The sequence below is a fragment of the Bufo bufo genome, chromosome 1, assembly GCF_905171765.1.
Source record: "Bufo bufo chromosome 1, aBufBuf1.1, whole genome shotgun sequence".
Classification (NCBI taxonomy): Eukaryota; Metazoa; Chordata; class Amphibia; order Anura; family Bufonidae; genus Bufo; species Bufo bufo.
The window spans coordinates 177,782,097-177,807,757 of NC_053389.1; the positions used below are offsets into that span (position 1 = coordinate 177,782,097).

The 25,661-nt window shown below is 44.0% G+C and overlaps 1 protein-coding gene across 2 annotated transcripts in view; it reads right to left on the reverse strand.

The window, feature by feature from the left end:
* Window positions 1-25,661, reverse strand: part of LOC121001481 (leukocyte antigen CD37-like) — a 106,937-nt gene that overhangs the window by 16,181 nt on the left and 65,095 nt on the right. The window contains exons 2-6 of one of the 2 annotated variants that reach the window (XM_040432572.1): window positions 23,142-23,220; window positions 18,894-18,966; window positions 15,192-15,316; window positions 2,393-2,467; window positions 1,273-1,377 (exon numbers count right to left, since the gene is read on the reverse strand). In XM_040432572.1, the coding sequence (XP_040288506.1) occupies window positions 1,273-1,377; window positions 2,393-2,467; window positions 15,192-15,316; window positions 18,894-18,966; window positions 23,142-23,207 (444 nt within the window). In that variant the 5' untranslated portion in view covers window positions 23,208-23,220. The remainder of the gene's footprint in view (window positions 1-1,272; window positions 1,378-2,392; window positions 2,468-15,191; window positions 15,317-18,893; window positions 18,967-23,141; window positions 23,221-25,661) is intronic. The other variant, XM_040432578.1, reaches the window with a different exon arrangement.

A 25,661-nucleotide genomic window follows, 5' to 3' on the forward strand; every position in this document is an offset into this window, starting at 1 on the left:
CCAAACCAACTACCTGCCTTTCATATTAAATGAATATTCTTTTTTATTGAGCAATTTTTTTACATTTTTGGACTACATAGTATAAACAGGGTGACATCACATTATATGACACTATCTCATAAGAAGTCATTGATGGTGTATATCTGTTAGTGAATTGGTCGGATGAAATAGGTCCTTGTCATTGAAGATAACTTAATGGTGTGGTGTCTTTTGGCGATGGGTTTTTATATCACCTAGTAACCATAAAGTGATGTCAAATAAAACAGTATAAATACACATAAGTATGATACATAGACACCATGGAGACATTTAGAGAGTAATTGGAGGACAATTTCTTGGATTTTGGGTCCAGCTACTCCATAAATTTACATATTGAGGTTAAGTTCTACAGCTGCTACAAGATCTGGTTCTTAGGGAAGCCAGCCATATACGTTCAATCTCCTCCCTTTGGATTCCACCATAAACATACAGTACTGTGCAAATGTTTTAGGCACATGCCTACATCTTTTGCACAGTACTGTCTGTACACGTTTGGTTCAGTTGAATGTGTATTCAGTGGGGAGAGAGGAGAAGCATCTGGCAGTGGCTTATCACCTGAGAGAACAAAAAGATCGGGCAAAATGATTCACTTTGCCCAATCATTCCCTTCCCCAACATCATCCGTAGGGTGAGATTTTGGAACTCCCGATACACAGCCAAATCCGCCATTCTCAGCAGGTTCGGTCCACAATACACTAATGTGTATGGGTTTTTCCAGTGCCTTCTAATGGTCCATTTAATGCAGTATTTAGGCAGAGACCTCTCTCGGGTGTGATTGGATCTGCCTACTTTCCTTAGGCTTCATTGCAGAGCCCTAATTATTAACACCATCTTGAGGGATCACAAGCAAAACATGGAAGGTACAGAGGAACTGGGGAGTAAATAAGGCTAGGCATAGTTCTTGGTTTCTTCTGGATGCAGGAAGACCAAGCAGCAAGTAGTGATGAAGAACACAATACAACCACTATGTGTAAAAGAGACAGGAGGCAGCTATACAGGGCGCAGAGGTACCATTTGCTTTAAAAGGCCCCTCTGCCATATAAATGGCACATGGTAGGTGTCGGGGCAGATTTTACAGGGCTTAGTTAGGCATAGTCAATGCCATGAAGAAAATTTAATGAATAGGAGAACTATAACAGATGCAGTGGTACAGAAGATAATATAGACACTCAACTGAAATGTGGAATGGCTCAGGCAATATTGTCAATTACTCAAAAATGTATCCCAAAATACCTGCTCCTGTGCAAAATCCAAACCTTCCTGAAGTTCTGTTTGATTTGTGAAAATCCCATAGTTCTTGATAATATTTTCCACGTATTTTCCGACTGCAAGATTCAACTGGAGAAAGAATTTCAAAAAAGCATGACCATAAGTAAAAGAATAATAAGTGTTTCATGAAATAAAAAAGAAAAACCTAAAAGATTACTCTAAACTGCGGCTCTCCAGCTGTTGAAAAACTACAAATCTCATCATGCCCTGCTGTAGGCTGATAGCTGTAGGCAGACTTGGCATACTGGGAGTTGTAGTTTTACAACAGCTGGAGAGCCGCAGCACAAAGCCTAAGAAGTTGCTCATGATTGCTGGCGGACCATTTGCAGAATACAGGATGCTGTAAGTATCTGAAATATTCTGCTGATTCTGCTTGAAGAGCATGTTGGGACTTGAAGAGACTTGGGTTTTGAAGGAGCTAATAATATTAAAGGGGTATTCCGGTTACCATAAATATAACTTATGTTTTAGACTAATTCATCATCAATACTTGCCTAATATAATATAAATTTCACATATTTACCGTTCAGTAGTTATAAAAGTAGTTTTCTTCCTCTGCTATCCACTGTGTTTCCTCTGATCCTGATCTGAGCCTTTGTTAGGTCGAGCATGCTCAGTGTGTTGCTATCAATTCTCTAGCTAAATGTCTTGTGAAACCAAGGGAGTGTCAGTGTGCTGGTGATCACTGAGAAGAGGGGGCGTGACCGGACTGTGATCAGGCAGCCAATCGGTAAACATCTACATTCACAGCATGAAAACTAGGGATTGTGGGGATTGAGGGAAGATCAGGCGCCATGATACTCTGTGTGTTGCAGGCTCACACAGGAGCTAGACAAATGGATTGCAAGGTAAATTGAAACTCTGGTTATAGGTATGGGTTCTGGTTGGGTCACAGCTTGCAGCCTTAATGCAGTTTTTCAAAAATTAAGTTACTTTACCGGAATACCCCTTTAACTGCTTATAATGAAATTTAGCAATAATCCATAGTATCTCACTGGGATCTATCATGATCCGAAGTTAGGTGTCCAAAGTTTTCAGTGATATCTAAAAAAGCATATAGCGCACAAAGCATGTTACTACTTACGGATGACCGCTGTGTGTATGCCAGCACACCCACAGTAATCTGACCGGCAAAGAGCAAAAGAAGGAATGCAAAATACTGAAAAAGAGGTGAGAAAAAACTAATTGCCGTTAACACTGCAACAATATGTACACAGTAGTTATATATATTTATTTTTTATTTTTTCCTTTGGCATGCAACCATGCAAATATTTCAGGAAATCAAAAATATGAAGAAAACTATTTGCCTTGACCATAGCAGGATCCTCCATGAGAGACATTGTCCTCAATCTGAGAGATTAAAGGGCATCTGTCAGCAGTTCTGTACCTAGGACACTGGCTGACCTGTTGCATGTGCACTTGGCAGCTGAAGACATCTGTGTTGCTCCCATGTTCATATGTGTCCGCATTGCTAAGAAAAATTAAGTTTTAATATATGCAAATGAGCCTCTAGGAGCAATGGGGGCGTTGCTGTTACACCTAGAGGCTCTGCCACGACCTCTGCACTTTGATTGACAGGGCCAGGCAGTGTAAGCATCATCACACCTGCCTGCCCCTGTCAATCAAAGTGCTGCAACATTTTTTTTAACAAAGCGGGCACACTTCAGGTCAGCCAGTGTCATAGGTACAAATCTGCCGACAGATGCCCTTTCATTTACCTAAGTCTGCCCCCTGTGTATAGACAGTCTATTACTAGTTACCCCTGTCTCTGATCACTGAGAACAAATGACAGCTGCTTCCTTTTTACCTCATGGCACTGGCAATTCGTACCAGTGATGAACTGGTGTTAAACCCTGATAAATTAATTATGAGCCCCTTGTCAACATCGCAGTTAGGCTGTTTTCACACATCATTTTAGTGGCATCGGAGCTTTTGCATTTTTTGCTGCATTAACTCCAGTTGTTAGCAATTTTTTTGCTCCTGCCATTTTTATTCATTGGATGATGGTTTTTGCCTATCTTGCTTCTTAACAAAAATGCAACATGTGGGAGATCCTGGTATTTTTAAAAAAAATGCCAAGAAGAAAACACTAGAGGTAAGAGACACTGAGGGGCGTTCAGTGAAGTTTTTATGCCATTATTGTGGCGTAAAAATATGTCATATTTGCATCATAATTTGCGACTTTTTCTGCTTTCAGCTCTAGCATACCCACTTCTCCAACCCCAGCGCTCTCCTGCCCTACAGGTAGGAGCCCTTCTTCAGCCGTCTGCTTTTCCTCCTTTTCCACATGATCTAATATTGATGACAATATGTAATCAGGAACATCCAGCTCCTCTCTCTGCATCTTGCTGACTTTTCTAGGAAGTCAAGTCAGCAAAAGATGAGAATGGTTATCATTAAGACCTGTCCCCCCTAAGGCGGACAAAAAACACAGTCGTGTGCATGAGCCCTTAAGGAGAACATAGCCTTTGTTACTTTTCATCCTGCCTGACAACTGAAAATGATTATTACTTTAAGCAGTATGTTTTACTTGCACTAGTTTTTTTTTTGTTTTGTTTTTTAGAAATCATGTATAGTTTGAATATATCTCCACTAATATATGCATTAGGATAATCGATGCATAAAGATGATGTAAGCGCCAGCATTCAAACCCTGGGAAATGACTCCGCCCTGACAACGCCCGTACACCCTGCTGTACAGACCTAATCCATGTTACATTTACAGCAGATACGGTATGTTCACATTATGTCCTTTATGAAGTTCCTGCTCATGATATCTGAAGAAGGAGCTCTATGGATAATCGTGACCAGGGAGAACAATATAGTCATTAATATAAAATGAGGGCAGGACAATGATGTGATTAATTATAAAATAAATGGGGTAGGGTGTCACCACTCTATTCTGCTCTCCAACAGAACATGCCATTGAAGAAAGCCACCTGTTTTTGATCTTTCATATTTGCCCTTTTTTTCTAAAAGATGACATGCATTAATGATGATTTTGAAGTCTTACCACTACAGGTGTCTACAGGGAAAGGAAGGGAAATGGTATTAAGGGGAGCCTCTCACCACGAAGTTCACTGTTAAACCAGGTACAGTGGCTTGTAGGCCTAGCTCAGCTGAACATATTAGCAATCCACTGCTTCATTCTGGAGAAAAAGGACTTATCCATATGCAAATGAGCAGATAAGTGCACCAAGAGCAGGCCCAAACCTGTGCAGCATTGCTCCTCCTGCTTCTTCTATCAACCCCTTCCCTCTCCTTGACTGACAAGACCAGGCGAGATGACTATGGAAGAACCTTGCTTTGTCAATCAAGAAGGAGCAGGAGGGGTTGGCAAAAGAAACAGGAGGAGCACGGGTGCACAAAACGGATTTCCGTTGTTCAGTGATCCGTGACCGTTTTTTCTTCCGTGGGTCTTCCTTGATTTTTGAAGGATCCACGGACATGAAAAGTGAAAAAAAAAAAATTGTCAAGTTTGCATTGAAAATGATAGGAAAAACGGACATGGATCACGGACACAGATCACGGACGTGGATGACTATCTTGTGTGCATCCGTGATTTTTCACGGACCCATTGACTTGAATGGGTCCGCGAACCGTTGACCGTGAAAAAAATAGGACAGGTCCTATTTTTTCACGGCCAGGAAACACGGATCACGGATGCGGCTGCCAAACGGTGCATTTTCCGATTTTTCCACGGACCCATTGAAAGTCGTGTGCATGAGGCCTAAGCCCACCCTCAGTGCACTTACCTGCTCATTTACATACCTGTACTTTTTCTACAGAATGAAGCAATGGATCGCTAAGTGAAAGGTATTATCACATTTAACTGAGCTAGGCCTACAAGCCACTGTGCCTGGTTAAAAGGGTTGCGTCATCTGGGACATTGTTGGCCTATCGCTAAGATATGCTACCAATGTCAGATAGGTGTGGGTCCCACCTCTGGGACCAGCACCTGTCTTTGGAACACAGCCCCCAAAGCTATTGAGAGTGCAAGCGTGGCATGTTCTCCATTTACTTCTATGGGATTCCTAAAAATGTCACCTATCTCATATTAGTGACATATCCTAGAGATATATGCCACCTATCTCTACAACTGGTCTCCCACAGTGAACAAGAGCGAACGGCGAAAGCACAGCCACATCTCCATTCACCTCTATGGGACTGCCGGAAATAGCTGAGCCAGGCCATTTTCATAACTCCCATAGAATCGAATGGAGGGCGGTCGCGCTTGCGGGGGCTCTGTTACAGAAATAGGTGCTGGTCCCATGTCCTAGTGATATCACACCAATGTTTTAGATGAGACAACCCCTTTAACAATGAATTTCCTGGTGACAGACTCCTTTTAGGTCTCATTCACACGACTGTTTGTTCACCGTGCCCGTGTTGCAGACCGCAAACAGTGGGTCCATAATACACAGGCACCGGGCGTGTGAACTCCATGCTGCAGATGCGGATCCATTGACTTGAATGGATCCACGATCCGAAAGATACAGCAAAAGATAGGACATGTTCTATCTTTTGCGTCGCCCAGGCACAGATCAGAAGCCCTTCCATGGGCTTTCAGGTTCATGCGTCCTCACTGCAAAAGATAGGACATGTCCTATCATTTGTCATATCTTGCGGATCGCGGACTCTTTCAAGTCAATGGGTCCACACCACACCACAGAGTTCACATGGCCGGTGCCAGTGTTTTACGGACCGCTATTTGTGGTCCACAACATAGGCATGGCGGCCATTCGGTCGTGTGAATAAGCCCTTAGAGTAACATTCCAGGAAAGATGGACACAATATGGCTGCACAATGGCTATGACCCGTTTAGGGTCTTTGAAATTCTGAGTTGTCCGCCACCCCATTAGGCCCTGCCGTAGGCATAACACAGTAGGTATGGTTTCTTGGAGTGTTCCTCTAAATACAGGTGAAGCTCCAAAAATTAGAATATCGTGCAAAAGTCCATTAATTTCAGTAATGCAAATTAAAAGGAATTGCATTAATGCAGCTTAAAATTAGAATTTTGTGAAAAGGTTCAATATTCTAGGCTCAAAGTGTCACACTCTAGTCAGCTAATTAATCCATACCCCCTGAGCACAGGGTACCTCAAAATTGAGACTTTGAGGTTTCATAAGCTGTAAGCCATAATCATCCAAATTATAACAAATAAAGGCTTGAAATATCTTGCTTTGCATGTAATGAGTCTATCTCATATGTTAGTTTCACATTTTAAGTTGCATTACTGAAATAAATTAACTTTGCACCATATTCTAATTTTTCGAGATTCACCTGTATACTACTATAAGTTATAAATTCTGGATAAGACAAACATGTCTTTCAATATCAGGGGTTCTGATCGTACATGTTCTCTTGTGCTTAAGGGCATTGATCAGTTTGTTGCTGAGTTTAGACGCTCAGTTTCTTGCTTTGTATTATAATGAGCTAAAACCCGTGAACAGAGCATGAAATCATTTATCAGATCTTGTAATCATTAGGCTCTCTTTCACACTCGCGTTTGGTGTGAATCCGTCATGGATCTGCATCCGTTCAGATAATACAACCGCATGCATCCGTTCAGAACAGATGCGTTTCTATTATCTTTAACATAGCCAAAACGGATCCGTCTCGTTCTCGATTTGCCGAACATGCGAACATGTGGCAATATTCGCACGTGCCATATTTTTTTGCATAGCGCCGAAATTTGACCCATGACACATCCATCAGGTGGGACAGGACAGCCAATTGAAACGTTTCAGAACATGGACACACCCCCTACCCTATAACAGAACCTGATCTGGCATCCATTTTACATTATGTGTTTTGCCAGTGTAGGGAGAGGTTTAATTTTAGAGCAGGGACAGTTAGGGACACAAAAAACGCTAGCTAATAGGGCCACAAAAGTCCTTTTAAGGACTGGTATAGGTGTGCTATCGATAGGTGTGACTTACTGAGGGGTGTGATATACTTATAATATACTTTCTAACATAGAAAGTATATTATAGTGCATTTGTATTGTGCAGCAGTTGTGTGCGGTTCTGCTGCGATACCTCAGCTAGATAGAGGGACAAACGCTATTGGAGTAACTAATTTCAACGGGTGTGATATACCTGTTGCCCCAAAAAAAACTGCTTGAGGGCTGCGATATACCTACTTCCACAAAATACTGATTGAGGGGTGCTATATACCTGTTTCCACCAAATACTGATTTTGGGGTGCCATATACCTTCTTCCACTAAATACTGAGTGAGGGGTGCTATTGCTATATAACTTCTTCCACCAAATACTGATTGAGGGCTGCGATACACATGCTTCCACAAAATACTGATTGAGGGGTGCCATATACCCGTTTCCGCCAAATACTGATTGAGGGGTGCTATATACCTGTTTCTGCCAAATACTGATTGAAGGCTGCGATATACCTTCTTCCACAAATACTGCTCTTCTCTACGGGCTTATGCAGAGGGTCATTTAGAAAATGACAAGCAGAGGAAGAGGCAGACAGTTCCGCAGGGATGGTAGGGGTCGGGCAGGTGCACCAGGCCGGAGCCTAAGTGGGAAGTTGGAGAAGGCATGTGCGATAAGGGCACACCAGAGTTGGTTGAGTTGGTTGAGTGGCTCACTCAGCCTTCCGCTTCTGCACCCTCCTCATCCTCTGTATCTGCACCCTCCTGACTCTCTGCTGTGTGCACCCATAAAGACACAACCACCACCACCATAGCCCCTCCACTCGACTCAGAGGAATTATTTTCCCATCCATTCCCAGACCTTACCGATGCACAGCCATTCTCGGCATCGGATGAGGAAGAGGAGGTAGCAACGGCCACAACCCAGCGGTCTGACGACAGTGTCCAGATCAGCCCAAGCCAAGGAGGGTGGTCCCCGCAGTTGCTGCCTACTTTGAGATCTCTAATGTCAGTGGTGGTGAAGGTGACAATGATGACGTGTCGATGGACGTCACGTGGGTGCCCACAAGAGAGGAAGAGGAGGGGAGTTCAGAGGGAGAGAGACGGAGCAGCAGATAGGGAGGAGAAGGAGGAGAAGCAGGCAGAACTCGCAGTGCACAGGAGGCAAAAAGCAGACTGCAAATATATCTGGAGTGAGCCATCCACCATGCACGGTCACATCTTGCGCTCCCAGGACGCCGACACATGGCTCCGCAATGTGGGCTTTTTTTAACGTGTCAGTCAGCAGCCTGTGCTGTCCTGAGCTTTAAGGTTCCCTCGTGACAAGCAAAAGTGTTTGAAGTCTACTGCTTCTGCAGTTCTCCTGCATTTTGCCTGAATTTATCCTGCGTTATTCCTGCCTGTGTTACTGTCTGTGCTCCAGTCCTGTACCTGCCCTGCCTATGTGCTCTCGCACTTCCAGTCTCATTTCTGTTTATATTTAAGTTAACCCAGTCCGTCTGCCTTGTTCATTTTACTGTCAAGTATCCAGCCTGCCCTGTCTGTGTCCTAAATACAAGCCTGCATGCCAGTGTTTATCCTGTGTCTCCTACCAGCTACTCTACATGTGTGCTGTCTGGATCTTTAAACCTGAAGTCTTAGTGAATGTTTGGTCTACGCCTGCAGTTTTCTGTATCCTGAGCTTCTGATGTTTGCATTGGAGTCCCTAAACCCAGTGGGTCTGTATCCCAGGAAGTAGCAGTCTGGTTGCTTCCCCGCAGAAAAGTCCTGATCCCTGTACTGGGGTTAAAGGGTAAATACCGGGGAAGCACCAGAATAACTTCCTTAGGCCACATTCACACGACCATGTCCATTTTGCGGATTATAAACAGCAGAACCGCAAAACAGGGACACAGGCCGCGTTTATCCTGCATTTTCCCTTTCCACAGGTCCCACACTATGTAACAAATGCTGTCCGCATCTTTTGTGGCCCCATTGAAATGAATGGGTCCACATCCCATCTTCTAAAAATGCAGATCGGATGCAGAATAATAATATGGTCTTGTGAATGGGGCTTTAAGGTTAACCCAAAGTCAATCCCGTTAGTTGGCATAGTGGGTCCACACTCACTGATCCGTAACACCTTGGTTCAAACGTCAACCATGCTGAGTCATACCCTAAGCATAGGGACTAATAATTCTAGCATTTCCATTCTCTACAGGGGAGTACAGACAGCAAAACGGATGCATCTTTTATGCCTTTCACTAGGGTTAAACACCCATATGGCTCACACTACTGTGAGCATGGGTCTATTGGATAAGATGTCTTAAAGATATCAGACAAAAGAGGATTTCACATGCTCAAAATTATTTTTTTTTTAAATCTAGAAACAAAGTCTAGCATTGACATTGCTTCTAATGACGAGGAATATAAAGTAATTCCCACAGTATATTAATGTACATGGAATTCACTCATTGTCCACAACTGACTTTGTTTTACATGGTTCAAACTTGAGTTAAGTGGCTACAAAGAAAATTCCAAGGCACCACGAATCTCAGTTACAAATCTTAATGACTTCCAGATGACGTAACACAAGTTTTTTGGCTCCAGTACTTTTCTCCTGAAGCAACTGCATGGAAATCGAGTTTAAATCCAGGCTGATTTAGCTGTTGACCTGAGCAGATGGCCTCCATACTTTTGTGCTGCAGTCACATCTACGACATACATGGGACTGTATTGACAGCAGATGTTGGAGGCCTCTTACGACTGCCAAGTGTCCATGATTTCATTATTACAGCTCTGTTGATAAAATACGTGCTTCCTGAAATAACAGTTTGATTCCAGTCTATACGACATTACCAGTTAATTCTATAGTTTGCTATTGAATTTGTGGCGCACATAACTTTAGTATATATTATAGCTCTTTTAGGCTAAGCGCACACATTATCCTTTTGCCATACAGTAATTAAACTTTATTTAAAGCGGGTGACGCTAGGGAGGCTCCTTCCCGTCCCTGCCTGCCATCGGCTACCCCCCCGACACCGGATGTTTTCATCCACACAGGGAGGAGCCTGGCATATGAAGGGACATTTTATAGGATTGGCTAACCCCTTCAAATCTATCTACAGGGTGGGCCATTTATATGGATACACCTTAATAAAATGGGAATGGTTGGTGATATTAACTTCCTGTTTGTGGCACATTAGTATATGTGAGGGGGGAAACTTTTCAAGATGGGTGGTGACCATGGCGGCCATTTTGAAGTCGGCCATTTTGAATCCAACTTTTTTTTTTTCCTTGCCCAAGGAAATACGTACTCTGCAGCCAGCGTTGACAGCTGGAAATTTTTGGAGCAATTTTTTTCACAAGGACCTTCTGGTATTGCACATTTTGCTCATCCTCTCCACCACAGGAATGAGAGATGAGAAGTTCTCTCTGTAGCGGGGGTCGAGAAGGATGAACAACCAGTAATCGGTGTTGGCCAAAATGCGTATAACGCGAGGGTCACGGGAAAGGCAGCCTAACATAAAGTCCCAACAGACAAGACTTCGCTGTCCTCATCAGGACGATGACTCTCAATCTCCTCATCCTCTTCGGCCCATCCACGCTGAACAGATGGAATAAACCTGCTATGGGTAGCGAAGGCAACCATCTCCTGCTCCTCCTCATCATCATCATCATCATCATCATCATCCAATTCACGCTGAGAAGATGAACTGAGGGTGGTCTGGCTATCACCCTGTGTACTGTCTTCCCCAATTTCCACCTCTTCCACATGCAAAGCGTCCGCCTTCATTGTGAACAGCGAGCGTTTCAGTAGACACAGAAGTGGGATAGTTACGCTGATGATAGCGGAATCGCTATTGCCCACAGGGGTATAGGTGAATCCACAGGTGGGCCCCTGAGCAAGGTGGGCCCCTAGTCTCCCACTCTCTGCACAAGTGGCACATAACACAGTAGACTTACTGCACTACATACATATATTCAATGTACAGCACCTCAACCAGCCGGTGTTTATATAAAAAAACTTGTTAAACTATTTATGATATTCGAATGTATCTGTATGGTGGGCCCCCAAAATAAATTTTACTGGTGGGCCCTAGGTACCCCAGTCCGACACTGACTTTCGGAAATGGGCATACACATGGCGCACCTTCACCAGTAGCTCAGGCAAGTTGAACACGTGGGCTAGGCATGGTATGTGTGTGAGCTTGCCAAACTCCAAAGCCGCCACCGAGTTACGGCCATTATCAGACACAACCATGCCTGGTTGTAGGTTGAGTGGCGAGAGACACAGCTTAGTCTTGTCCTTTATACCTTGCCACAGCTCTGCAGCGGTGTGCTGTTTGTCACCTAAGCAAATTAGTTTCAGCTGAGCCTGTTGCCGCTTCCCACTGCAGTGCTACACTGCTTCCAGCTACTGACTGATGACTGACTGGTGCTGCAAGATGAGAATTCAGAGGTGGAAGTGGTGAAGGGGGGATTGCAGCCACTAATGTAGGTGGTGGCAGAAATCCTGATGGAAGTAGGGCCCGCAATTCTTGGCGTCGGTAGCACCTGTGCCATCCCAGGGTACGACTCGCTCCAGTGTGCCGTCAGGGAAATGCAGCGTCCCTGGCCAAAAGCACTTGTACATGTGTCAGTCGTTAAGTGGACCTTCCCAATAACTGCGTTGGTCAGGGCACGGGTGATGTTACGGGACACATACTGGTGTAAGGCGGGGGGGGCACACCAGGAAAAATAGTGGCGGCTGGGGACTGTGTAACGAGTTACCGCCGCTGCCATCAGGCTGCGGAAAGCCTCAGTGTCCACAAGCCTAAATGGCAACATTTCCAGGGCCAGCAATTTGGAAAGGTGAGCATTTAGTGCTATGGCCTGTGGGTGGGTGGCTGGGTATTTGCGCTTTCGTTCAAAAGCCTGGGGTATGGACATCTGTACGCTGCGCTGGGACACAGAAGTGGATGTGCTAGCTAATGGTGCTTGCAAAGGTCCAGGTGCAGGGCGGGAGGCATCCGGGCCTGCGTCTTGGACAGTGGATTGGCCAGCACGTAACACAGGGGAAGAGGAGGCAGTGGTGTGAACCGCAGACACTGATTGCGGACCCAGGCGTTTGGCCCACCTATTAGGGTGCTTTGATGCTATGTGGTGGAGAGGTTGTTAATGCCCTTGCTCATTTTGGTACGACACAGATTGCAAATGACAATTCTTTTATCGTCCGCACTTTCCTCAAAAAAGCGTCAGACTGTGGAACACCTACCCCTTGGCAAGGGAGATTGCCGCAATGGGGTGCTCCGGGGAACAGTCGCGGGCCTGTTTGGTGTTGCCCGCCTTCTTCCTTTTGCCACCCCACTGCCTCTTCCAGCCTGTTGTGGTGCTGCGGATCCCTTCCCCTCTGTACTGCTGTCCTTGCTCGACTTGCAACCTACCCAGGTTGGGTCGGTGATTTAATCGTCCACCATCTCCTCTTCCACTTCCTCAGTCTGGTTATCCTCCTGAATTGTTGACCTACTGTAACAAGAACCTCACTTATTGACAACTGTGTTGTCACGGGGTTCCGAAGGTGCACTCGGTCCCCCATTGCCCGCAGAACTGTTGCTTAGCTTTTGGAATGAGGTTCTGTGTTTGACCTCATTCCCAGGGCGGCTTTACTAGCTGGGTGGCTCCTTGCTCCTAAGTCTGCCTTGAGCGCCGAGCTGATCACTCGGTGCTCGACTGGTTGGTCTGTCGGTCATGTGACGCTGGCCACGTCACATGACCCTCACTCCCCACTATAAATACAGGCAGCCTGCTGGCTACAGGTTGCCTGTTAATTTCTAGGTTCCTGGTATTTGTTGGACTGCTGAATACTTACCTGATCCTGTTCCTTGACCATCCTTTTGCCTGCTCCTCTTGTACTTCTCTGCTCTCCTGGTATTTATGACCCCGGCTTCTCCTGACAATTCTCTGCTTGCTCCATTTGTACTTTGCAGCTTTCCTGGTATTGACTCGGTCCGTTCACGTCCTGTTGTTTGTCTGTCTGTCATCCCTGCACTTACTCCAAGTTAGGGATTGCCGTCCAGTTGTCTCCTGTCATTAGGACTCGCGAGGCAAGTAGGCAGGGCCAGGGGTAAGGGTGGAGCGCAGTGGTCACTTCCCTTCCCCCTGTGTGTGTGTGTACGCGACCGTTACATGTGTCTCATCCTCATCATGAACCTCTTGAGACACTAATTGCGGTTGACTTATTGGCAACTGTGTCTCATCATCATCATCCACCTCGTGAACCACTAATTGCTGTTCCCCACCGTCATCTTTTTCTGACTGTGGATGCTCAAGAGTTTGGGAATCAGGGCACAAGATCTCCTCATGTCCCTCTTCAAGCGTGTTTGGCTAGAGGCCCAAATCAAGGAATGGTGATGAAAAGAGCTCCTCGGAATATCCGAGTGTGGACGATTGTTTGCCAAGACTCTCCATGGTGGGAGGAAGAAGGATCAGGGTGAGGATTCTGTTGACCAGAGTCTTGGCTACTGAGACTGGACTTTGTGGAACACAGGGTGGTGCTTAACCGACTGGAAGTATTATCTGCTGCAATCCAACCGACCATCTGGTCGCACTGGTCTGACTTCAAGAGTGATGTCCTGCGCCCCCTCTGCAAACTGGGAGATTAAGCTAGGTATCGTGGATGATTGTGTTTTTTGTGCTCTGGCAGCAGGCACAGTTTCACTGCACCCAGGGCCATGGCCTCTGCGTGCACCATCAGCAGCATGGCCACTTCCCTGTCCCTTACTGCTCGCCTTGAGCATATTAAATGGTATATATGCTTGCAAGTATGTCACATGTACAGTAGCACAGCTTTTGTAAGTGTATGTGCAAATAAATTAAACTGAATGTCACAGATATTTAGAATGCACAAACGTTATACAGGAGATGTAGCGCAGGTAATGTCACTGTCACCAGCAGCAAAAAAATTTAACTAAATGTCACAGATATTTAGGATGTGCAAACGTTATACAGGAGATGTAGCGCAGGTAATGTGGCTGTCACTAGCGGCAAAAACATTAGACTGAATGTCACTGATATTTAGGATGGAAAAACGTTATACAGGAGATGTAGCGCAGGTAATGTCGCTGCCACCAGCAGCAAAAAATTACACTGAATGTCACTGATATTTCGGATGCGCTAACGTTATACTGGAAATGTAGCGCAGGTAATGTCACTGTCACCAGCGGCCAAATAATTGCGCTGTAAAATTTCACAGCGCAAATGTAGCACAACAGATGTAGCAAAGGTTGTGTCACTGTCAGCAGCGGCCAAACAATTGCACGCAATTTTCCGCAGGTTGCGCTAATAATATATATGGCAGCCAGATAAAACAATAGTCCTTAAAAGGACTTTTGGGTCTCTAACACCTTTCACCAGTAAACCCTGCCTAAAAAAACAAAACAATTCCTTTCCCTACACTATCTGTCCCTTCTGCTGCAGCTCTCCCTGACTAAGACTGAGCCGAACCACGTGTCATCGGGTTCTATATAGCACCCGATGACGCGTTCCGGCCAGCCAATGACTGTAATGCCAGTAACCAACATGGGTACGGCATTACAGTGAGTGCTAGCACCCCCGCGCACGTTTAATGGCTTCGTAGCAGCCAACAAATATGCGGGGAGACTCGAATAAAAAAAGTGTTCGGCCGAGCATGCTCGCCCAACACTAGCAACGATCATCTGGACTTTCATTGCAACCTAAAAGCAATTCATCTATAACTTTTAGTGGGAATGATAAAAGTAATGGCACAAAAGAGAGTCATAAAAATAGATGCTGTGGAATTGCTATTACATATGGGATCCAAGCAGTTACTAAAAACAGTCATGTCAGGAAAGGGGACAGGTCCTCCTCAATTGTGTTTGAGTTCTCCCATTTTGTTCTCAGTGACCCCTGATGCTCAGGTTCTGTACTGACAAGAGTATGGATTTATTAATAATAGAAACCGCTCAGGCATTTTGTGTACTGATTGCTGAAAAACAAGTTTGCTTACAAATCCAAGGAGACACTTGATCTCTTTTAATGAGCCAAGGCAGCCCAGAAACCCCAGCAGCATTGTAAGGATTCCGACTCCTGACAACACATAGGACCAAATCTTCAAGGTGGGTGTAGAAGACCCTGAGGAAAGGAAAGAAGGGGGGTGAGAAGGGAGGAAGAACAGGTTACATAAAATATTATTGCTGAATCATTCTGGGTTTTTTTCTCTGAAGATTTCAGCCCTAGCCTCGGGGATCAAACTACAAAGATTCCTGCAAGTTGGAGCAGGGCATATCCCTGTATTCATCTTATGTCTCTACTTCTCATGTCTGAACTCTGATTGAGCTGCATTATTCCTACCTGGGTCACTTTGTAGGATCTGATGGCTGAAAAGCATGTTTCAACCGTGTGATCTTATGCAACAAAGTCTTACCTTTAGGCTAGGTCTACACGACATTTGTCGCGCGACATTTTGTTGCAGCAATGTCGCGCGACAATTTTTATAATGGCAGTCTATGGTGTCGCAATTCGAGATGGGTTTTTCTGCGACTGTTGCGTCGCAGTCGCATCATGTCGCATGTTGCAGTGCGACACCATAGACTGCCATTATAGAAATTGTCGCGCGACATTGGTGCAACAAAATGTCATGCGACAAATGTCGTCGTGTAGACCTAGCCTTAGTGAGCCTACTCGTATATCAGGAAATTGCATAAACATGAATTCCCCTATGTAATGACCATTTAATAGCAGAATTGCCTCTTTTGGAAGAAGTGATATAAGTTTGTAGGACATAATTCATGCTGACGCCCTGTAAAACATGTACCAAAATACAGGCTGTCGTCTACAGCAACCTGTAATTTGTCTGTGGAGCAGCAGATACAGTCGGCCATAGCTAATATAAATAATAAATATGATATAAATTATATATATATATATATACACATATACAATTCACTATCATTTGCAAAGTAGGTCAGAATGTAAAAACGATCATAAATTTGTAAATTATAAGTTTACATACAGAGATATTGGCATTTTATTTTACAGGGGTTGCCTGGTTTACAAAACCCATTTTAAGTTAGCCTATTAGGGAATTGTGATTTTATAGAGGGGATCATCCTTTTACAACCCTTGGCTATTATCTACCAAGTGCTTCTCTTCCTCTGGAGGACTGCCACGTCTTGCATTACATATACAGTCCATTTATCTCTGTAAGGCCACCTTCACACAACTGAAAAAATGTCCGTCACACGACTGTTTAAGAACAATAGTAGTCTATGGGGATATTCACACAGCCAGTTCCGACATGTCCTGTTTTCACGGACCGACGGCCCCCATACAATTGAAGGGGACCATTTTGAATGGCCGTTTTTAATGGCATTAGTTAAAAATAGTTTATTAAAAACATACAGTTTTGCCGTTTGTAATGGCGTGTGAATATAGCCTAACCCCCCTCATGTGGTGCTCTTGGGGAACAGGACAATTGCACCCGAATTTCTTAGGCCTCTTTCACACGACCATTTTTTTTTCCCCGTTTGCGGGTCATTTTTTGCGTTCCATATGCAGTCCGTATACGGAACCACTTATTTCAATGGTTCCGCAAAAAAAATTGAATGTACTCCGTATGCATTCCGTTTCCATATTTCCGTTTTTCCGTTCCGTTGAAAGATAGAACATGTCCTATTATTGCACGCAAATCACGTTCCGTCGCTCCATTCAAGTCAATGGGTCCTCAAAAAAAACAGAACACATACAGAATATACTCCGCATATCTTCCGTATCCGTTCCATTTTTGTGGAACCATCCAAAATCTTATGCCCATCCAAATTTGTTCTATGTAATTACTGTATACTGTATATGCCATACGGAAAAACGGAAACAAAAAACGAAACAACGGACCGCAAAATACTGAAAAAGCCATACGGTCGTGTGAAAGAGACCTTAGCAGATTACAGTTGAGAACTGAGCAACAGCAGAACAACCTGTGATCAGATCAATGTCAGAGGGGCTTCCGACAAGAAGGGATTGACTTTATTAAATTTCAGCAACCATTTTTGCAAACATCAAGGCCAGTTGTGCAGCTTTATCGGTTGTCATTGCTGAATTATCTTCTCAGCAACTACTAGTAAAGTTATTACCGATAGAACATGCTGACTAATTGGCTGCTGAAGATGTTAAAGAGAAATGGAACGATTATTGGAAATGAACACTTGTTCCAGATAACTGCCCTATGTGAAGATACCGCTGATCACCCGATGAACAATCAAATGCCATTTTATTGGCTGAAAGCATCTACTGTAAATCATCGTTCCAGCAGATCGTCATGTGTAAACAATGATCCTCTATGGCAGGGATGCCCAACCTGCGGCTCTCCAGCTGTTACAAAACTACAACTCCCAGCATGCCTGGACAGCCTACAGTTATTAGGGCATGCTGGGAGATGTAGTTTTGCGACAGCTGGAGGGACGCAGGTTGAACATTCCTGCAGTAGCGATCACTCATTCCCATACAGAGGAGATGACAGCTTCATCTCTCCTGACAAGCGGGCAATTATTGGGAAGGAATGGTTTGTTCCTGATAATTGCCTCTTCAGTCGGCCCGTGTAAAGGAGTCTTTAGAAGCTGGCTGCAAATACAAAAAATATCAATATCTCTAGAGGACCTAACTACCGAACATTGGCCTTCACTTGAATGGGGTCCGTGATCTGCATCCGACGGTCCGCAATGCAAAAAATTAGTGCGTGCACTACTTTTTTACGGTACAGAGGCACGAACAGAAAACTACGTAGTGCTTTCATGGGCTTCCGATCCCTGCCTCTGTTCCGTTCTGCACCACATCTCCCGGATTGGGGACCCATTCAAGTGAATGAGTCCGCATCCGTGATGCAGGGTGCATGCTGTATGCAGGCCGCAACACGACCACGGCCGGGCAACGGCCGTGTGCATGAGCCCTAGCATTAAGGGCTTTCAGGGGTTAATCCGGTAAAAAAAAAAAAATACTCACCTTATCCATTTTATCACATAGAGGTGGTGACATGATAACGCCATCACGCTAGCCAGTGTGGTGACGTCATACGTCACCGCACGTGCCCATGAGATTTTTGTGCGGTATGTTCAATCAAGATGGCCACAGTGGCCTTTTTGCGTGCAAATGGATGAGGTGAGTATGTCCCCCCCTCCCCTACATTTCAGGGAAGATGGATTTGTTATCACAAAGAACAAGGAAATTCGGCTTTGCAGCGAATTTCATTTTTCCTGAAATTGGGATCAAAGTCAATTTGTTTGACTTCGATTCGCTCAACACACTAATTGGCATTCCTGCTGTTTGCCTTTTCTACTACTAGTCCTCCTATATTTTACAGGAAATCTACTTTAATGCTAGGTTTACACGCACACACTAGCAGTCAAATCATGTGTCCTATTTTAACCCATTAAAATGACGTAAATGATGCAATTTATGCCTCCAGCCCACTATAAAGGATCATGTACACATGCCTGTCCGGCTCATATCTGGCTTGTAACAGGGGTAATGTGTCTCGATGCCTGTCAAGCTCAGGCTAATACCTCTGCAGGAGAGAATGGGTTAATACTGGTATAAAGAAGACCACGATTCTAATGACCGCTCAATGCAGCCAAAAAGCTCTCTTTGTCTTCGTGGGTGTAAATAAAAAGACATGGCATGTAAGCAACAGAGCCTCTCCAAAAATGATCTCACTCACCTATCATAGAGGCAAAACTGCTCCTGTCAAACAGGATCCAGAGGCCAAAACATAGCAGCACGCCTCCCAGGATCTGTTAGGGACAGAACACACAATGTCATTAGATCTAAGAATCAGTAATGTTCCGTCCACAGTGTTATGTCTGACATCGAGATCTGAAGCACAGATTACAAATTCCCACATATGGTATGCAGGTACATGGCATATGATATTTTGGAATTACATGAAATCATTAAAGGGGTTGTCTATCTTCAGGGGCTTTTCAGCCTGACCCCACCACGTCACTGGACCTGCGGAGAGAAGCATACTTCCAGCTCCTTTGTTCCCTGCTGCCAGACACACACCGGTCCGTCATGACATGACACATGGGGGATACATCACCGCTGCAGCCAGTCACTGGCTTCTGCGACACATGTGACCCTTGTCAAACTGGATGCCATTGGCAGTGGGGGACGAAGAAGACAGAACCCAGCGGTGGGGAGTAGGTAAGTATGCTTCTCTCTGCAGATCCAGTGAAGCAGAGGGGGTCAGGCCAAAAGGCCCCCAAAGGTGGACAACCTTTAAAGGGGCTGTTTGTTTGAATTAGAAATACCATATTTATATATCCTATTAGGGAATTATGAGTTAATAGAGGAGGTCCTCTGTTCAGAATCCTCATCTCTTGGCCCGTAGTGGAGAGCAGCTACAAAGAACATCTGGAGACCCTGTCCTGTAGAACAGAGCTAATCCAATGATTTTAATAGCCTTTGTGTAGCGCCTTGTTTTCCCCATGGTGGTGCTGCAGGGAAATTGAACACTTATAAGAATAGGCATTTTTTCAATGGGGCCCATGAAAAGTGCGGGATGCACATGGACCGCATCCGTATTTTTGGGATCTGAGATTTGCGGACCTGAAAATGGATACAGTTATGTGAATGAACCCATATTGTGATGTCATCCACAGCAGACATAATCTGTAAAGAGGGCAGAGGCTGCCAAGAGAATCTACCTGTGCTTGCCCTGAGATCCCACCAGCTATAGTCCATTTTCCTGTTTATATTTTAGTAGTCTATAGCTCGCTGAGGAAATGTAAAATATTACCGCTACCCCTACTATCAAACACTGTGTTAGAGCTGCGTAGTTTGAATCTCTAGGGCCCTAATGCTAAATCTGTGACTGGACCTCACATACCATGTGCCATTTTGAATCTTATAGGGAGATTTATCAACACTGCTGTAAAGGAAAACTGGCTTAGTTGCCCATAGCAACCAATCAGATTCCACCTCTAATTTTCCACAGGAGCTCTGAAAAAATGAAAGGTGGAATCTGATTGGTTGCTATTGGCAACTAAGCCAGTTTTCCTTTACAGCAGTGTTGTTATGTGGTATTTGGGTCCCGTCAGGCAACAGAGCTCAGGTGCACGTGCTACCTCTGCAGCCTTTATAACTTCACTACTGCTTTTTGTCCAAGCAGTAATATCAATCTATGAAAAAAATAAGAACCTGTTATTTTAGTGTATTTCAGATGCATGTCTCATACAAAGCCTTTATATTGACTATGTCTATTTATTGGCCACTCTAACATTTTGACCAGTAAGTCACCTGCTTAGCATCACGGGTAGTGATCATGCAGGCATGGTTAGAGGAACATAAATCTTAGGCCTCAAGCACATGGCCGTTGTATGAGTTTGTAATGTGGCACACACATAGCTAGAGAATATAGTGTTTTATGAAAGCACCATATGGCGGTCTGTCCACTACATTTACATTTACATTGTGTGTAGTAGTTTTTGCTTTGTCTTATTTTTGAGGCAGGTATAGGGAACTAGAAGGCAGAAAAAAAACTTCCATAAAGAAGTTCATTGACCTCTATGGAAAGCAGAAGTCTGGTGCACAGCAACTGTATGACAAACATGTCTTCTCTTATGGTGGAGAGGTAGCACAGCACCTTACATTAATGGTCCATTGTAAGAGGGGGCGCCAGCATTCTTGTCTCAGTACAGCTAGTAGTCTCCTGGACAAGGGTGCACCACCAATGAGGCCAGGTGAGGCGATCGCCTCAGGTAGCACCAAGTAGGGGCAAGAGAGGAGCAGTCGAAGGGCCATGGGCTGAAGGAAAAGGGTTAGGTTAAGAAATTGGCATTGGGGAGGGAGGGGTGCCATTTCCGACTGTTATTTGTCACCTCCCCAAAGTGGAACAACGCAGAGATGACAACCCTTACCCAACAGAAATATAACCTAGAAATGCAGAACCAGATAAAAGGGTCAAAGATCTAATTATAGTACAGTATATAGGAGAATAATAGCGGTTACTGGAAATGTTAAGTATTTAAAATACTAATTTAAAGGCTACGGGTGAGAACCTATGGACTACTCCCCGTTCAGAGGAACCACATTGCTAATTAAAAAAAGGAAAGGATCATCGACAGTGGTAGGAGGGTGAAGCAAACACCATGCCATCCAGTCCTATGTGGCAAAACAGCTGGTGCCATAATGAGGGGCCCATTTTGATCTTTGTTATGGGGCCCCTTGCAGTAAAAGATCAAATATAATAGTATAGTTTTAATAAGGATTTTATGTTTATGCTCTAAAGTTCACACGCAGCACAGTCTCAAACAGTCCAATTACCCAGACACAGTTCTCATACTGGCGTACCACGCCCGGAAAATATCTAGGTTTCTTAATATTGTTTCTGAGAATATGCCTAACAGCTTGATCACCATTCTTGGGTAAAGCTTGTTCTTAAAATGCTGGCAAACAACTGTCCTGTAGGAAAACTTGAAAGGCAATATGCAGCAGCAATTCAGCCGATTACAGTTTGTCCTTGATTTATAATGTTTTAACAGCAGACCCATAATACTCATAGGTTATTTCAGGACCAGAGCCCGTTAAGTTCTGGATGGGTCTTAGAAAAATGCAATAAAAGTGTAAGAATTCGATACCAAATCCAATCTGAAGTAAAACTGAGCAATAAAAAGTCTGGAAACAAAGAACATCATGTGAGTGAAACGTGTTCATAAACCACTACATGTGGCGGGGACTGTAAGAGGTAACCGCTCTGCGTCAAAGTAAGTAACGTCTAGGAGACAAGGTGTTAAATCTGTGGCTCTTTATAATAGCCATAGGGGCTCATGCACAGAACCTCTGCAGAGTCAATACTACAAACCCATAGGCGCTCCTTCTGCCGGGTGAGGCGTGGTATTCTCCTCTAGAAACATTGAAACCACAATAAAGCAGAGGCAGGGTGCGCAGACGTGTACATGAGCTGGATGGAGAAATGAATAAGCACTAATGTAAAGTACGGTAGATAAAAGTAAAACTACCGATTCTGGAAAATGCATAAATGGATGGAGTACCTAGGTGTGCAGAAATTGCAATCACATCTGGGCCTTGGAACTAGGATGGAGGAAGTCAAAAGGTCCCTTTGTCACAAATCAAGAGATCTGTACTATAAATTGAGCATAATAGTTGGGAGACTTGGTAATAGATTTTGCAATGGGGCACAGGAGCGTTAAATTACATCTCTGCATACAAGTACAGTATATACATACCGCATAAATATCACATGTAGTTGAGCATGGATAAACTCATACATACAGTTAGATGAATGAAAACCTGGGTTTAGGAGACGTATGTGTTTGTATTAGGCTACTTTCACACTTGCGGCAGAGAGATCCGGCAAGTAGTTCCGTTGCCGGAAACTGCCTGCCGGATCCGGCAAAAAGTATGCCAACTAATGGCATTAGTAAGACTGATCAGGATCATGATCAGTCAAAAAAATGCATTGAAATGCCGGATCAGGCATTCAGGCAAGTCTTCAGTTTTTTTCGCCGGAGATAAAACCGTAGCATGTTTTGCCTGATCAGTCAAAATGACTGAACTGAAGACATCCTGATGCATCCTGAACGGATTGCTCTCCATTCAGAATGCATAGGGATAAAACTGATCAGTTTTTTTCCGGTATAGAGCCCCTGTGACGGAACTCTATGCCGGAAAAGAAAAACGCTAGTGTGAAAGTACCATTAGGCAATGTAAAAAAATAAAATAAAATTGGAAAAATGTTACTTTAGTCCAGGACCTGATAGTATGGGAAAAAGAAAAGGTGCCACAATTCAGCAAAAATGTTGTATTCATAATAGAATAAAGCTATAATATAATAGAATACAGAAAATATTAGAGGTTATCTAAACAATAACACTATAACAGACCATGAAGTAACAATAACGTTTTAAAATTTATAACAAAACAAATGAATGCACATGGTACTTACAAAGAAAAAAAGGTTGAAGACAAACAGGAAATATTTTGTCACGCTCAGGCAGCCTTTCATAGCCATCTTCTCTTTCCTCCTGTACAGCAAGTACAAAAACAGAAATTCCATATAGGTCATTATGCAAACGTTATTTCCCTGGGTCATCATCATTTATTTTAATATACAGATTATCTGAAATGCAAGGTAGGTAAACATTCCTTTTCACCACCCTGTGGACATAGACGGTGCCAATTAGATATGAAACTGTAGCCCCCTCCTAGTTTTCATGTATGCCATCACAATGCCTGGTGAGGGGACTATGTAGAAGTTCACATAACTATAAGTGGGGTCATGTTTTTACATCGGTGCCATAGCAGTCATACAGTACAGATCTAGCAACATCAGTGAGTTAAATGTGCTAACCCGACAGTGTAACAAGCTTTTCACATTGCTAAAATAAGGGCTCATGCACATGACCGCTCTGTGTTTAGCAATCCGCAAACACGGATGCCGCCTGTTTGCGTTCCGCAATTTTCAGAACGGAACGGGCCGCCCATAATAGAACTAGCTCCCTGAATGGATAAATACTAATGAAGTGTCTTGGACTTTATTCAGATGCTGCGTTTTTTCAATTGCTATGGATAATGCATATGAATTTGTGCTGTGGAACATGGATGATGCACTTTATCTAAAGAAGTAAATGTACTTAAAATGATGTTGTGTCCTGTATATGGAGCAGAATATTTAAAACCACAGGTCCCACTATCATATCGATACATGTAAGCGAGACCTGTATTTGTAAATTTTCTAGTATCTATCTTCTAAAATAAAGTAAACTGGGTTTTATATTGAGTGCTGGATACGTTCTACCTTTGGGGTCTTCATCTCTAATTGTGGGCAGACAATAGCTGCTGTGATGTCTCCAATACACTGCATATATAGAAAAGAGGAGACCCTGCTATGGACTCCTATGTATGAATTTTACCAGTGGATTGAGAGTAAAAGATCAGTGCAGGAGGTGGGGGAGAAGGAGAAAAGTCTATTAGGTGGAGAAAGAGGCATTTTTCTGTAATAAGATATATTACAAAATTTCTCATCTTCATCTACTTTTAAAGGGGTTCAGCAAACAGCTTTTATTATATAGAGAAAGTTAATACAAGACAATTACTAATGTATTGTGATTGTCCATATTACCTCCTTTGCTGGATGGATTCATTTTTCCATCATATTATACACTGCTTGTTTCCATGGTTATGACCACCTTGCAATCCATCAGTGGTGGCCGTGCTTGCACACTATAGGAAAAAGCGCCAGACTCTTTGGACCGTGGGAGCGCACATAGGCAAGTGCTTCTTCCTCCAGTGTGCAAGCATGACCACCACTGATGGATTGCAGATGTTCATAACCATGGAAATGAGCAGTGTATAATGTCATGGAAAAATGAATCCAGCCAGCAAAGGAAGCGATATGGACAATCACAATACATTAGTAAGTCCTTTGTGTTAACTTTCTCTACATGATAAATGCCATTTGCTGAAGTGAGACAAGCCCTCTAAGGCTACTTTCACACTAGCGTTCGGAGCGGATCCGTCTGATGTTTCATCAGACGGATCCGCTCCGATAATGCAGACGTTCGCATCCGTTCATAACGGATGCGTCTGCATTAAAACTTAGAAAATTTTCTAAGTGTGAAAGTTGTCTGAGCGGATCTGTCCAGACTTTACATTGTAAGTCAATGGGGAACGGATCCGCTTGAAGATTGAGCCATATGGTGTCATCTTCAAGCGGATCCGTCCCCATTGACTTACATTGTAAGTCTGGACGGATCCGCTCGCCTCCGCACGGCCAGGCGGACACCCGAACGCTGCAAGCAGCATTCAGGTGTCCGCTCACTGAGCGGAGCGGAGGCTGAACGCTGCCAGGCGGATGCATTCTCAGTGGATCCGCCTCCACTGAGAATGCATTGGGGCCAGACGGATGCGTTCGGGGCCGCTCGTGAGCCCCTTCAAACGGTGCGCACGAGCGGACACCCGAACGCTAGTGTGAAAGTAGCCTTACTTATAGATAGAAAAAAATAAAGTAAGGGGTTAAACAGTAGTCTTTAGGCTATGTTCAGACATGGTGGATCCATTGCAAATTTCCATTACAGATTCTTCTAAGGCCTGATTCACATGACCGTGTCCAGGAAATGATGACGTGAGTACAGTACAATAGACCTAAGATGAAATACATTGCTATGATGCAGTCACTTCAGGTTTGAGGACGTGGCTGTCACATGGGCCTTGTTTCCCAGGCCGAGCTTGGATGTGTGAATCAGGCCTTACAATACAATACTAGTGGGTGCTGTGTCACAAAACCCAATTTGTACATAGTAGATTTCTCAAGTGCACATATTAGGTCATTCTGTGGACTTTTGAATCCACCTCTCACGTAAGCTATGCTGAGGATTTGCCCCAGATCTTTGCCACATATTTCACCTTTTGCAGTGCAAAAATCTACAGCAAGTCTTGGGCAAAATCTGTCTATTATGTAGAAGTG